Source organism: Pelophylax lessonae, assembly GCF_965119305.1.
Source record: "Pelophylax lessonae genome assembly, chromosome: 1".
Lineage (NCBI taxonomy): Eukaryota > Metazoa > Chordata > Amphibia > Anura > Ranidae > Pelophylax > Pelophylax lessonae.
The window spans coordinates 561,464,301-561,478,890 of record NC_138768.1 but is presented as its reverse complement, the minus strand read 5'-3'; the positions used below and the strand labels follow the sequence as shown (position 1 = coordinate 561,478,890).

The following is a 14,590-nucleotide window of genomic DNA, read 5'->3' as shown; positions in this document are numbered from 1 at the left end:
ACTTGAATACAATGGCTCAGTGGGAGGGATTCCGTTGCCAACACATTCTGTTGTCTGGTTGCAGGAAAGAAAATTTGCTCCGTGTATGGCCTACCTAAGCCAACATGTTATGACTTCCTCCCCTAGAAGCACCCTGCCTTCTCCTACCTACGAGCATCCTCTCAAGGGTCTGCACATAACACTGCACATATCTACCTTCTGTTCACAGCACTTACTGCAACTTTTTCTTTAAAATGGCTCATGCTGCAAATAGTCATCAACATATATTACAGAGTTTATAAGCGTTGCCACTGACTTGTAAAAATTTCTTAAAAGGAAACAGAAACACAAGTGAAATTGTCGCTCATCTTCAATTTTTTAAAGAATAAAAAATAAAACCAGTGCAAAAATGTAATAAATATATTGAACAAGAAAAAGATACAACTTGATTGCTCACTATTGACAACCATTGCTAATGTTTCCTTTTAATTTTTACAAACAGAGCACAAGTTATATGAAAATAAAATGTAGAGTGCATCATGGATTACTGCATAGCTAACATTGCCAATGGCCTAGGGTGGTAGAACTGCGGTACACAGACACTCAATCATTATGTTGATAAGCTATAATAATAACACATTCTGATGTTTAATAAACAACTGCCATTCTCATTATTGCCCTTCCTGCATGTTTTGCATATTTTGTTGGTGTACTGTGTACTTACAGCTCATCCATTATTGGTTGGTTAACCCAGAACCCAACTGGGAGGGATGACACACACACAGGAGGGTGTAAACTCCTCGTGCATTACCGTCAAACAAATGTATTAAATGCACAAAAACAAATGGATACTTAAAAAGTTATAAAAACGGCAGGCATAAAACACAATTGCTTTAGCACATGTGTCCTGTCCGTGACCATTTAGTGACTTGGCATGAGATTGGTTTAGCTATGAGGAAGGGGGTCAGTCCCCCGAAACATGTCAGTCTTCCAACTGTAGGGTCCAAGGATAGGATACACAGCAATCCTATTTTATGCCTGCCTTTTTATACCTTTGTGAGTATCCATTCGTCTTTGTGGAGTTAATAAATATGTTTGACAGTAATGCATGTGGAGTTTGTGCCCTCCTCTGTGCGTTTTATGCAGTAGAGAGCGGATTTCCCAATCTGTCGAGGGCTCCACCTGAAGCAGCATTACAAAAAAAAATAGAATTTAAGAGTTTTTCAGATTGAGCGCTAGAGTATTTTTGACAGTTTATCAGAGGTGCTTATTTTACAGACTTTGAGCCAGGAACTTCTTTCTTTTAGTCTTTTCATTCCTGGCCTTGGTGATGATGTTATACTAAAGCTGGATACACACTATACAACTTTTGTTGTTAGATTTCCTTTAGATTTACCTTCAACTATGCAGTGCAAGGGTCTGCCTGATTGCATACAAACTGAAAGTGTTTAGATTTGACCTCATATTATAAGGTTTTGAGAAATCTAAAGGAAAAAATCTAAAGACAATTGTATAGTGTGTATGGCCCATAAGGCTAGCCAGTCCACTGGGTAGGAGGAGGTAGGTTATGTATTATATCACTACCATCAGGGCTGGCCCAAGACATTGTGCTACCCCCCCCCCCCCAAAAAAAACACGCCCACCAAAAGCCCATCCATTATTTTATATCATGATAATAAAAACGAAAAATTTGGCTAGGTTCACATCTGTGTGGGTGTGGGAGTGTGTGTAAATTGCACCTGTTCCAAAATCCACATGCAACTTCCCCAAAAAATGCGCTGCTTTAAGAAAACACATGCTGGTGCCATTAACTCTTAATGGCACTCCCACACACTGAACAAAGTGATGCAGTTTCCCAGGCATTGAAAGGATGGTGACAAAGCACATGTGGTTTCTATGCGGTTGCGCCTTAAAAAAGCTTAAGTGGACCTTTTTTCTGCGTGAAATGCAGATAAAGAAGCCCATTCACATGAATGGGCTGCTATGCCCCTGCAAACGCAGCATGCAGAACCATGAAGATGTGGACCTAGCCTTGGACCTTGTGCTGTTGCCCTGGGCAACAGCTTAACTTGTATCCCAATTCTTGCAAAACTACCGCATTAGTTTGGGTGGGATGGAGGGGGCAGTTCTTTTTAGCTAATGCTCAGCACTTGATGAGGGACTTGGTGAAGGTGCATTTTGGTGCGCCACCATCCTTCCGCCACCTCCCTCTCACCTCAGCACCATCCTCCCGCCACCCGCCTCCCCTCCACAATGTGTAGGCAGTATGTATGAACAGATTCTTCCTAGTCGCTTTTTATACTGAATGCATATAACACAGTCATTGTACCACAAAATACTCCTAATAACTGTACCGCAACTAACAGCCTCACAGACATAAATAAATATTTTTAAACGTTTCCATTACATATGCTTTTATGCAAACAAAAAGAATATCATTTTGTCGGTCACAGCCGACCATGAGGAAGAACTTCATTAAAACCAGTTACTGTTGAGACAATGCACACCTTGTGTCCCAGATCTATGTAATGTACAACATAATGTATAGAGTGCAGGGACCAGGAATCACATCAAAGTCCCAGAATTTCCCCTTAAGGCTCATTCAAACCAATCCTCCATATTGAGCTGCTGTCTGTTGTGTATACATCCACCTTGGAGCTGCATGCAGGCAGTATATAGAAGTGGATGCAGACACAGTGGCTGCATGGACAAAATTGCATGTCAAAATTTGTCATGTGGGCAGAAGTGGATATATGGATCTAAAGCAGCTACTGCATTCACATCCACTTTTATGGGCTGCCTGCATGCAGCTCCAAGATGGACACACAGCAGACAGCAGCTCTGTGTGGAGAACGAGACTCAATACCTGCTTGAATGAGCCCTTTCAACAGAATCTGCAGAGTTCCCCTTCAAACTGTGTATGTAAACTCTGATAAAAGGGGGTCCTGGACAACCTAATTTAGGGGGGAGCACTGGCAACTCTGATGTAAGAGGGCTCTGGTGACAGAACCCCCTTACATCAGAGTTCCTCTTTACACAAGAGTTAGCAGAGTTCCCCCTTAAATAAGTGTCCTCCTCACTCTCCCCTTTACCTTAGGGTTCCTAGTTGCACTTTCCTCTTAAATCATTGTCCATTTAACGCAGGGCTGGGACAAGGGGTGGGCAGGAGGGAGGCTGCCCTGGGTGCAATGGTTTATTACAGGGGTGTGGGCCCCTTGACCCCCAACCCTAAGGGAAGGGAGGGGCGCAGTTTGGCATCTTTGCCCTGGGCGCTGGATGGTCTTGTCCCGGCACTGATTCCACGCATGCAGCCTGTGGGGCAGTGCCAGCTTGCTCTGGCTCAGGCAGGCTGTTGGTCCTTCCTCCTCCTCCTGCCTCCTTCTTTAAACTACTGTAAACAGGCGCCAAGCAACTGATGTCACATGCACCCTCCCATACCTGTCTTGCTACCTGAGTCAGACCGCACTCAGCTGTCTGACAATTGGCCAGCTCTGGAACTATAAATGTGCAGAGCTGGGACAAAGCTGGAAACTTTACGAGCGCTCATCTCCTGTCTACAGGTTGAGTTAACATATCTGGGGTGTGGGACACGACATGTGATCGCACTGCACTTTGCAGATAGATTTGGGGTGTCATTAACTTAAAATTTACACCCCATGCAGTTTGCATGAATGCCATGTGATTTCTATTTGGTGAGGGAAATGCACAGGATCCGCTTTGATTCCCGCACCGCATATATGTGAACTTAGCCTCATGGACAGGGAAAAAGCGTCCTTTTTTTTTTTACAAACTATTCATCTGGGTTTAGCAACCTAGATTGTCCCTATGTTTCCTGCTCTAATTTCTCCATCTCCCTGCCCTGTTCCCATCTTCCTTGTTCTGTCCACATCTCACCAATCACCATGTCTTCTGTTTTCTCCCCATCTCCTTTGCTCTGTCCCCATGTACTCTTCTCTGACTACCCCCATTTGTCCATGTCCCCTTTTCTGTCCCCATTATGTCCTCATGTTTTCATCTTTCCTGTGGGATCCATAATGTACAGTCACCGGGCTGTATAATCGAAACTATCTAAGCACTTTGCCCTACCTTTCACTGTGGCTGTGAGATCCCCCCATACCATTCCTGCTCCTGTGCCTACTGGCTCCTCCCCATCATGTCACACATGCCTCCAGTTCAACGGCGAGTGTCTCCAGGCTGGAATGGTGTCTTCCCAAGCTCTGTTACCCCCTAGGTGGGAGGGAATTGCATTCATTGCGGGCGCTGCAGGGAGAGAAATGGGTGGTGGAGGTGGGTCAGGTGTTTGGAGAGAGAGAGCGGGCGCTAAGAGAGAGGAGGTGTAGGGCCAGAATTCAGGGAGAGCAGCTAAAAGTCACTGTAGAGAGGCAGCAGCTTGTGCTGGCCGACCTTGTGCGCTATACCTAACCTGAGCTGGGTAAAGCTCCATATGAGCAGGGCCGGGGCCAGCATAAACTGCCTATGCCGGGGGCCAACCCTGTACTTGTGCTATGCTGTGCCTTCCCGGGAAACCTGTTCCACTCCGTTCCCTAACTCATGCTCTACAAGCCGTGCCCACTCCACCCTGCTCCACAACCAATGCCTCGTCCCACTAGGCCGCTCCCCAGTTATACAATGTACACAGGAGCAGGAGGTGACTAGTATGCTGGAGGCACTGAGGCAGAGACGGTGGTATTTTGTGTATTGCTATGCCTGGCCAGCGGCCGCAACACTGAGCTAACACATGCCAGAAATTTAGCGATTCTTCTTACAGTGCATTTCCAGGACATAGAGGTGGGGGTGCAGCCACTGAGCCGTGGTGGTGAGCCCCTGCTCACAGTGCCACCTGGGTCCAATGGACCCAGCAAGACCCATGGTAGGGCCAGCCCTGACTACCATGCATTGTTTATGATTTAAAAAAAAAAATAAAATATGAATGATAAGAAATAGGCCAACATTTTAACTGAGGTCATTATATTTTAGGGAGATACAGACAAATTGTACATTGGAAGGAAGAAATCTTCTGCCCACGCATTACCATTTGATTCAAAAGCCAGAGGAGCCACATGTCCCTGGGAACAGAAGAAAGTGATCTAAGTGATTAGTGCCATGCTGATAATTACACTGGCATTCTTCCTTGTGCAGGGCATGAAGGGACATTAGCACAGTCATTATGGAGGGTAGATAGTGGAGGACTCACTTGGGCAATCAATGCCCACTTTTGTGTCTGCACAATAGCGTTATGCCTGCTGGTGTTTTGGAATTACAGCAATACTGATTAATGAAAAGAAAACAAGTTTGTAGGTCAAATCCGCTGCCCATTGCATGGAAAGAATATGACAGACAGAATAATCATGGAGACCCTGTAAGCGTGAAGGGGCAGAGATTGATTTACATTTTCTTCGGCGTTGAAGCTCCAGACCTCACAATTATGATGGGAAGCCTTTTCATCATGTAAATAAGGCATAGCATAGTAGCACTGCTCCGGATCTTGCTGACAACGAGCAGCCAGCTACTTTATAACATCACAAATCCAATACACTTATACAATATATTTTAGAAATTGGAGAATCCAGATTATTTAGAGGCATGGAAGAGGCAGTGAAACAGTGCTTTCATACACGGCAAAGAAAGTTTTTGTGAACCATTTAAAGTATGTACATAGATGTATTCCATAAGAATAGCTCCTAAATGCATATGGAGGCAGTTATTTTGGTTAATTCCATGTGCTGCATTTCATTCAGATGAGGTGAGGTTTTTACCTGCTGTGTCATTTAAATAAAAGTGCAAAGCTTTAAAGGATAAGTTCACCTTTGGGAACATGTTACATGTTCCCACTGCTGCAGCTGCTCCCCAACCCACCACCTCTAGTGACAGTGAGCCAGGGATCTTCTCCCTGAACTCACTGTAAAAAAAAAAAAAAATACAGGGCTCCACCAATACGGCCGCGTCATTCATTCAGTTATGTGAATTAATGAACTACAAGTACCAACATCCATTGCAGCTGTCAGCTTCTAGTTCTCAATGAACTACTAGGGTGCTGTTGAGCGCTCTAAGTAGTTCATTGATGCTTCCTGTCAGAGTGTAACTGCCTGTCTGTATAAGGTACGGGCAGACAGTCTGCAGGAGCCCTGCCTTGCACTTCTGATGATCAGTAGTGCAATGCTTTTCAGGCTCCTAGTAAAAAATAAATGTACATTTTTTTACCTGATGTGCATTTATTTTTTTTAAAAAGGTGAACTTATCCTTTAATGTCACGTAGTTCACATAATTCCTTTTAAAGCGGAGTTCCACCCTGGGAATACTTTTTTTTAATAAAAATACCCCCGGGACAGTCAGGGCTAGTACATTCCACAATGGCTAGCCTCTGATCTGTCCCGGGTTGCACTTACCTGCAAGAAGAAATACTTACCTTGAAAAAAGTATTGTCCAGCGCTGCCATCTCAGGGGTGGGCAGCTTGAAGCCAGCGCGATCCTCTTCTGCGTCCTCTTCCTTCTTCTTCGGTCCCACGATGCACTGCACCGGCCCCGCCGTCACTTCCAGTGCGTCAGCGTCATCCCTGCACAGCTTCTGCGCATGCCCAGAAGCTGTTTAGCAAGGTATGACGGCGCCTGCACCGGAACTGACGTCGGGGCCGGTGCAGGCACATTGATTCCTGGGAGCGATGACATTCAGCTCCCAGGAATCATTGCAAAGCGAGGAAGTGACGAATTGCCATGGCCGCCGAGGGGAGGAAGAGGAAGTTAGGTGAGTATATTTTCTTCTAAACCAGGTAAGTAAAAAAAAAAAAAAAAAATTGCGATTATCCATTTGTTTTTCAGGTGACCCCAGGCATGAAGATGGAGGTAAGTTTTATTTTAGGGTGGAACTCCGCTTTAATGTGAAAAATCACCCAAAAAAAATATTTTTTTCAGAGAACATCAGAAGCAGAGTATGTGACGCTCTTTAGACATGGATTTAAAATTAAAAAAATATACTGTATATACAATATGTGTACAGTGCATTCGGAAAGTATTCACAGCACATTTTCCACATTTTGCAGTAAGGTAAAAATCCTTCTGTCTTTACAACTGCATTAAACAGCTCAGTGACACATCAGCATTTACTCATCCTAGTGGTTGAGGGCTCTTTCCAAATATTTAGCTTACATATAATGCTCTGGGAATCCTTTGCCATGCATTTAAATGTTTATTTGTAAAACAAAGATTGTACACACACAATAAAAATACAGGATAGAAATTTTTTTTTAAAAGGTTAAATTAAATTAACCCAGAACCATTGTTTACTCCTTTTAGGTAAGTACTGTGAAACAAGGTGGAGGAATCATAAAAAGTAGGCTGCATGCTTCCCCCAACAACAAATTTTAACATTCATTTTTATTTATTAACCATATGATGCACAAGACAGAGCTTTACAAAAGATGTAATCATTCTGTCTTCATACAGTCACACACATGTACACTAAGGGCTATTTCAGATAGAAGTAATTACCCTACCATTATATTTTTGGGTTGTGGTGGGTCACTAAAGCACCAAGAAAATACCCAAACAAATACAGAACGAAAATATATTTTTTATGTACATAATGTCCTTGGCGTGATTTCAAAACAGGACTGCAAGGCTGCCGTGCTAACCAATATGCCTGTCCAAAACTGCCTGATGCACTTTAAAGTTACAGCTCTGTAAACAAGTCTTGATGAGAGATTACATCATCATATTAAATCATGTTTACATTGTAATTTGTGGGATTCACTTGTTATTTTTATTCTACCATATCATAGTGGTAACACAACTAAGTCTTTCTATCTTCGTTCAAAGGAAGGTTTTATTTTTAACAGAGTTTGCTAATTATGGTAATCTATTTTGCTTGACTGGACCTGCTTTCTGGTGTATTGTCATCTGAGAATATTTTAGCTTTTTAATTATTGGTTATGAAGTGCTTGGTTCTCAGACCTACCCTAATCTGAACAAATAATCAAAGTTAGTGGAGCTGTAACTGCCTATTACCTGTGAAAATGCACCTCTTCCTAAGACACTATATGGATATCAGATAACAACAGGGAATTCCAGATCAATGTACAAGCAGAAAAGTGGTGGGGTATTTAGAGTGATTGTAAACGATCACCTCCATTTACACTTGTGGGACTTTTCATGCAACTTTGGACATCAAAGTAGTCGCATGACAAGTTGTCCCCCTCTGTTTTCCAATGACAGCCATTCATAGATGTGCAACTTAAAGTTGCAGTGATTTCAGAGTAGTCCATTGTCCGACTTTAATGCAACTTGAGGGCCATAGAATTCAATGTTAACCCTCAAAAGTTGCATGGACGTCGTACCTGAATGTCATACAGTGCACCAGTTGTCTATTATCATTGATCAAAGCCAAAGTCATATCCAAGTTGCACTCCAGAGTCTGTACCAGTGAGAATGGAGCCTCAAACAACCCATTCAGTTTAACCACTTGCCGACCGCCGCACGACTATCTACGTCGGCGGTCAGCCCCTCACAGGCAAACTAACGTAGGGCTACGTTGCTTGCTTGTGAGGGTCTAGGGAGCGAGCGCGCGCCCCCGGAGGCGCGCTCCCGCTCCCGCGTGGTCACGGACCCCCCCGCGCGTGTGACCAGCGGACCCGATGTCCGCCGGCCACTCGGCGATCGGCGGGGGAGAGGGAGAATGTCAGGCAGCTTGTGTAAACAAGCGACCTGTCATTCTCCTCGCTGTAAAGACACTGATCAAACGGATCTAGTATGTAGATCCGTTGATCAGTGTCCTTACAGCTCAAGCCACAGCCAATCACAGTAGAAAGCACGCCCCTAGGGACACACACAGCCCCTCCCTCCCAAATAAAGTTAACCCCTTCACTACCAGTGTATTTTTACAGTAACAGTGCATATATATAGCACTGATTACTGTAGAAATGTCACTGGTAACCCCAAAAGTGTCACAAATGTCAGTCAAGGGTCCGATCTGTCCGCCGCAATGTCGCAGTACCGCAAAAAAAATCGCAGATCGCCGCCATTACGCGTTAAAAAAAAAACAACAAAAATGACAAAAATCTTTCCCTTTGTTAGTAAACGCGATAACATTTGCGCAAACCAATCAAAATACGCTTTTTGCGATTTTTTTTACCAAACATAGGTAGCATAAAACAAATTGGCCGAAAATTTTAAAAAATTTTGATTTTTACATTTTTTTTGGGGGGAATTTCATATAAAAAAATGTGAAAAATATTGCTATTTTTGCAAAATTGACGCTCTTTTTTTGTTTATAGCGCGTGATCAAAAAATCGCACAGGTGATCAAATACCACCAAAAGAAAGCTCTGTTTGTGGGAAAAAAAGGACGCCAAATTCGTTTAGGTACAGCGTCGCACGACCGCGCAATTGTCCATTAAATTCACGCAGTGCCGAATCACAAAATACCCCCTGGTCGGAATGGGGGTAAAATCTTCCGGGGCTTAAGTGGTTAAGATTGAAATGAAAGGCAAACATTTGTATATAGATATGAAAAAAACATTATAAATATCTTTTTTCCCTTTTTTTTGATCCCATTACCTCTGTTTTCAGCTGCATAAGAGCTGGGGGAGGAGAAGCAACAGAATGCTGATATTCCCAGTAAAAGGTTGCCTGTGGGGGGTGGGGGGTGGGGGGGGGGGGTTGTCAGGATTAGTCTGATCATTGGAGCAGAGCAGGCTGAGTTCCCCGTACAGCTATGGAACTTACCAAGATGTGGTCTAGTGTGGTCAGTTTTTAACAGGAAAACAGATGAACTGGCAGGATTCACCAGGTATTTCACACAAAGGAAAAAGGATACGTTTTCATGCAAGTCCATGGTGCAGCAGCAGTGGCGGCTGGTGCTCAACATTTTTGGGGGGGGGGTGCAAACAGAAAAATGTAATAGGCATTGCTTTGCGGCAAAAAATGCTGTAAAAAATTGCGTGACTTTGAGGTCGCAAAAGTGTGAAAGGGGCCTTCAGTAATTAAGGTATAGTGTGCCCCCTTTCAATGCAGAGAGACCAGCGTGCCCCCTTTCAATGCAGAGAGACCAGCGTGCCCCCTTTCAATGCACAGTGATCCCCCTTTCAATGCACAGTGACCAGCGTGCCCCCTTTCAATGCACAGTGACCAGTGTGCCCCCCCTTCAAAACAGTGACCAGTGTGCCCCCTTCAAAACAGTGACCAGCGTACATGCCCCCTTTCAATGCAGTGACCAGCATACATGCCCCCTTCAATGCAGTGACCAGCATACATGCCCCCTTTCAATGTAGTGACCAGCGTACATGCCCCCTTTCAATGTAGTGACCAGCGTACATGCCCCTTTCAATGTAGTGACCAGCGTACATGCCCCTTTCAATGTAGTGACCAGCATACATGCCCCTTTCAATTTAGTGACCAGCATACATGTCCCTTTCAATGTAGTGACCAGTGTACACGCCCCTTTCAATGTAGTGACCAGTGTACATGCCCCTTTCAATGTAGTGACCAGTGTACATGCCCCTTTCAATGTAGTGACCAGCATACATGCCCCTTTCAATGTAGTGACCAGCGTACATGCCCCCTTCAATGTAGTGACCAGAGTACATGCTCCCTTTCAATGCAGAGACCAGCGTGCGTGCGTGCCCCCTTCAATGCAGTGTGCCGACCCCCCCCCCCCCCAGACCAGTGCACTTACCTAGAGCCCTGGAGCAGTCCCGCCGTCGGCTTCTCTTCAGTCCCCCGGCGGCGCGTCTCCACGAGTCCTCCCGCTCCCGTCTCCTCCTCGGCCAATAGCATGGGGTTTGCCTTGCGGCCAATCAGGAAGCACGTATCGGACGCGCTCCCTGATTGGCCAGGAGGAGGATCCGTGTGACAATATTTTTCAATGCAATATTTTTAATTCGCTATTGTCACACAATGGGTGGGCTCGGGGCGCACTGCTCTGCGCCCCGGGTCCACCCTTTGCATCGCCCTATTAGAGCTTCTGGCTCTAATCAGGTGATGAAAAAAAAAAAAAGCCCCATTGAACTCCATGCATCCGGCGCCCCTGCATGTAGATTAGGGGGCCGGACGCATGGATAGGGGGGGTGGCGCCCCTGCGCCCCCAACAAACCAGCCGCCACTGTACAGCAGGCACATCAGGAATATCAAATGCTGGGGTAAAAAATACTTTAGCTACATGTTTTGGTTTTGGATAGAATGTGGAATGATTAGGACCTCTGTCATGATTTTATTGCTATCTATGTTCAAACTGCCTCTGTTTATTGCTTTAGTTAACATGTTTAATACAAGAGAAAACCAGATATTACATAAACAGGTGTTAGGAATATAAGTGGATGTACTGTATATCTTAGGATACGGTGACTGGAAATTCATCAAACATATGTTCTCATATCTGCAGGTGGAATTAATTGCCAATCTTATCCGTAAACTTGAGATCTTAAAGGGTGCCAAGGACAGTCTTATAGGCGATATAAAGGTCAACAACAGTCTTGGTGAGCAGGTGGAGGCATTGATCGAGCAACTCTGCAAACCCAATGAGTTTGACAAGTATAAGATGTTCATTGGAGATTTGGACAAGGTGGTGAGCCTCTTGCTCTCACTATCAGGGCGCTTGGCCAAAGTGGAAAACGTACTAAGCACCTTGGGTGAAGATGCCAATGCTGAAGAACGGGTACGTTCATCTTTTTCATTTTAATTTCATTATACATTTTTGTTGTATTCTATCTCAGTTATCTTCTCATCTCTCCTACAGCTCAACTGTTTTTTTATCAAATACTGCTTTTCTTCATCTTCTTTTTCTTTCAGAATCCATCTCTCTTAGAGTATACACTTTTTCTGTACGTAACACTCTGTCTTGACATTTTGGTAGAGAAAAGCAGGTATGATAAATTGAGAGATCTAGTAGTAAAAGCATCATACTATACACACATTACATATAGTAAGGCACACATTTAAAAACCCTTGATCGCCCTAGATGTTACACCCATCCCAGCCAGTGTCATTAGTACAGTGACAGTGTATAGTATTATCACTGATCACTGTAAGAATGTCACCGGTGAAGTCAGTGGCAGTAAGCCAGTTCCCCCCAGCGTCAGTAAGTGTCAGATTGCCTGCTGCACTATTACATTCCCATTATAAGTCTCTGATCATCACTATTAGTAGTATAGGAAAAAAAAATCCATTATATATACCAGGGCACTATAACTTTCATGAAAACCAATCAATATACACCTATTTATTTTTATTTTTTTAACAAAGACATGTAGCAGAATACATTTTGGCCAAAATGTATGAAGTGTGATTTTTTTTTTTTACTTTTTTTATTGGATATGTTTTAAAGTAGAAAGTAAAATATATTGGTTTTTATTTTCAAGCTTTTCATTCTTTTTTTGCTTATATCGCAAAAGAAAAAAAAAATTGTGTTGATCAATTACCACCAAAAGAAAACTCTATTTGTGTTAAAAAAAATTATATAAATTTTGTTTGGGTACAGCGTTGCATGACAGTGCAATTACCAGTTAAAATAGCACAGTGGCAAATAGCAAAAAAATGGCCTGGTCATCAAGGGGGTAAATTCTTCTGGAGCTCAAGTGGTTAAAAAATAAGACATTTTGCTTTGTCCATGCGTTGGAGCTGTGCTGGAAATAGCTGGTGGTGCAGCCTTTTTGCATCTGGTGTGAACAGGCTCTAACAGCTTCAGTTCATTTCTTAGTTACTAAGGCAACAACAGGGGCGCAGGGCCCTATACAGCAGGAAGTACCATTTATTTATCTTTTTACTAGTATGTACAGCAGCTGCATGCATATGCATAGGCTGTACAGACAGGCATGTGGGGATGCGTGCACGGGCCTGGGTGCACAGACTCTGCATCGGGGGCTGTGCACCCATATATATGAAACTAGACTGTGAAGGTGAGCCAATGCATATCTATTTACTTATATAGGCTGCCTGCATGCAACTACATTCTACTACAAAAAGATAAACAAACAGCTTTTCTTGCTGTACAAGACTCTGTGCCCATGTAAATAAGTCCTCCATACATACAGCATACATTCTGTAGGTCAGGGGTCTTCAAACTATGGCCCTACAGTTGTTCGGGAACTACAATTCCCATCATGCCTAGTCATGTCTGTTAATGTCAGAGTTTTACAGTGCCTCATGGGATGTGTAGTTACACAACAGCTGGAGGGCCGTAATTTGAAGACCCCTGCTGTAGGTGATCTTTTGTTCTTAGATTGTAAGCTCTAATGAGCAGGGCTTTCTGATTCCTCCTGTATTGATTTGTTTTGTGATTGTACTGTATCTGCCCTCATGTTGTAAAGCGCTGTGCTAACTGTTGGCTCTATAGAAATCCTGTTTAATAGAAATAATATTAAAAAGTATACTATGTACTGTTTAACTAATTTGATTACTGGTTGACCAATCATGTGTTTGATACATTGTTGCAGAACACCTGGAATGAAAAGAAAAAGCAGCTCTGTGGTCAACATGAAGACGCCCGAGAACTCAAGGAGAACCTTGATCGCAGAGAAAAGTTGGTGACGGATATTTTAGGAAACTACCTCACCAGGGACCAGTTTCAGGACTACCAGCATTTTGTGAAAATGAAGTCAGCTCTTCTTATTGAACAGAGAGAGGTGGACGATAAGATCAGACTTGGTCAGGAGCAACTGGATTGCCTTTTAGAAAGTTTACCTAGAGATTTCATGGACAACCGAAAAGTGCCTTTGAAAGAAGAAGGTGTGTCTTCTTCGGGGAATGTAAAGATGCTTCCACCATTGACCACTTCACTTTAATGTTCTTCTCAGCAACTCAGTCAGATGTATACATTAACTAGATAGTCATTCAAATTCAATTGTGTTACAACCACAGTAATTATGGCTATAAATCAAAGAGGTGTCAAGTAAGGAAAAATCTGGATGTCACTTCATTGGTGGTGAAGGGACGACTGAATGTGGTGTTCCACTGCCTCGCTCGTACAGTACTAGGTGCTGCTGAGAACAGGGAAAATCCATTCAAACCACACGTAATGGAGCAAGAAGACAATACATTATTCTTGTGTCCACACTGTGAGACTTCAAGCCTGTAGCTATGGGGGATTTATGCCTTATTGACTCTGCTTTTCTATTTATAAAACTCCTTTTTTTGTAATTCAGTTATGTAAGTTTTGTATATAGGCTAACCTTTATTCTGCTGTAGAGATTGCCTTTTCATGTTGTAATGAAAATTAACTAATTCAGTGGTGCCCAGTAAGTAAGATACTTACTTTATTGCATTTTAAGTTTACATACTCACCCCTTTTGGATTGACAGATGTACCATGTGAAGAAGAACAATGTAGGGAATTATCTGGCTGACATTTTTCTGTGCTTATGAAGTCAAAATGTCTGTAAGATTGTGCCAATGAGAAAAAAGGTAAAAAAAACAAAATGTTGCTTTCACAAACCTTGGAATTGCAATCAGAGAATTTGATGAAGCACTGGAGAAGCAGAGGTTGTCTTCAAAAAGCATGTCAATAGATCCTAAGATATAGACAGCTGAAGTTATGTACAAATTGAACTTTTCCTGTAGTTGAGCTTGTCCTTACTCCCTACTTCTTACCTATGCTCGCTATTGATCAGTAAAGCCACAGAATATGTT

General features: G+C 43.2%; 1 protein-coding gene across 1 annotated transcript in view; it reads left to right on the top strand.

Annotated features, from left to right (window-relative positions):
- Nucleotides 1–14,343, top strand: part of SHROOM3 (shroom family member 3) — a 565,109-nt gene extending 550,766 nt beyond the window's left edge. The window contains exons 11-12 of the mRNA XM_082260159.1: nucleotides 11,350–11,622; nucleotides 13,400–14,343. Of these exons, the coding sequence (XP_082116285.1) occupies nucleotides 11,350–11,622; nucleotides 13,400–13,747 (621 nt within the window). The 3' untranslated portion in view covers nucleotides 13,748–14,343. The remainder of the gene's footprint in view (nucleotides 1–11,349; nucleotides 11,623–13,399) is intronic.
- Nucleotides 14,344–14,590: the final 247 nt, after the last annotated feature.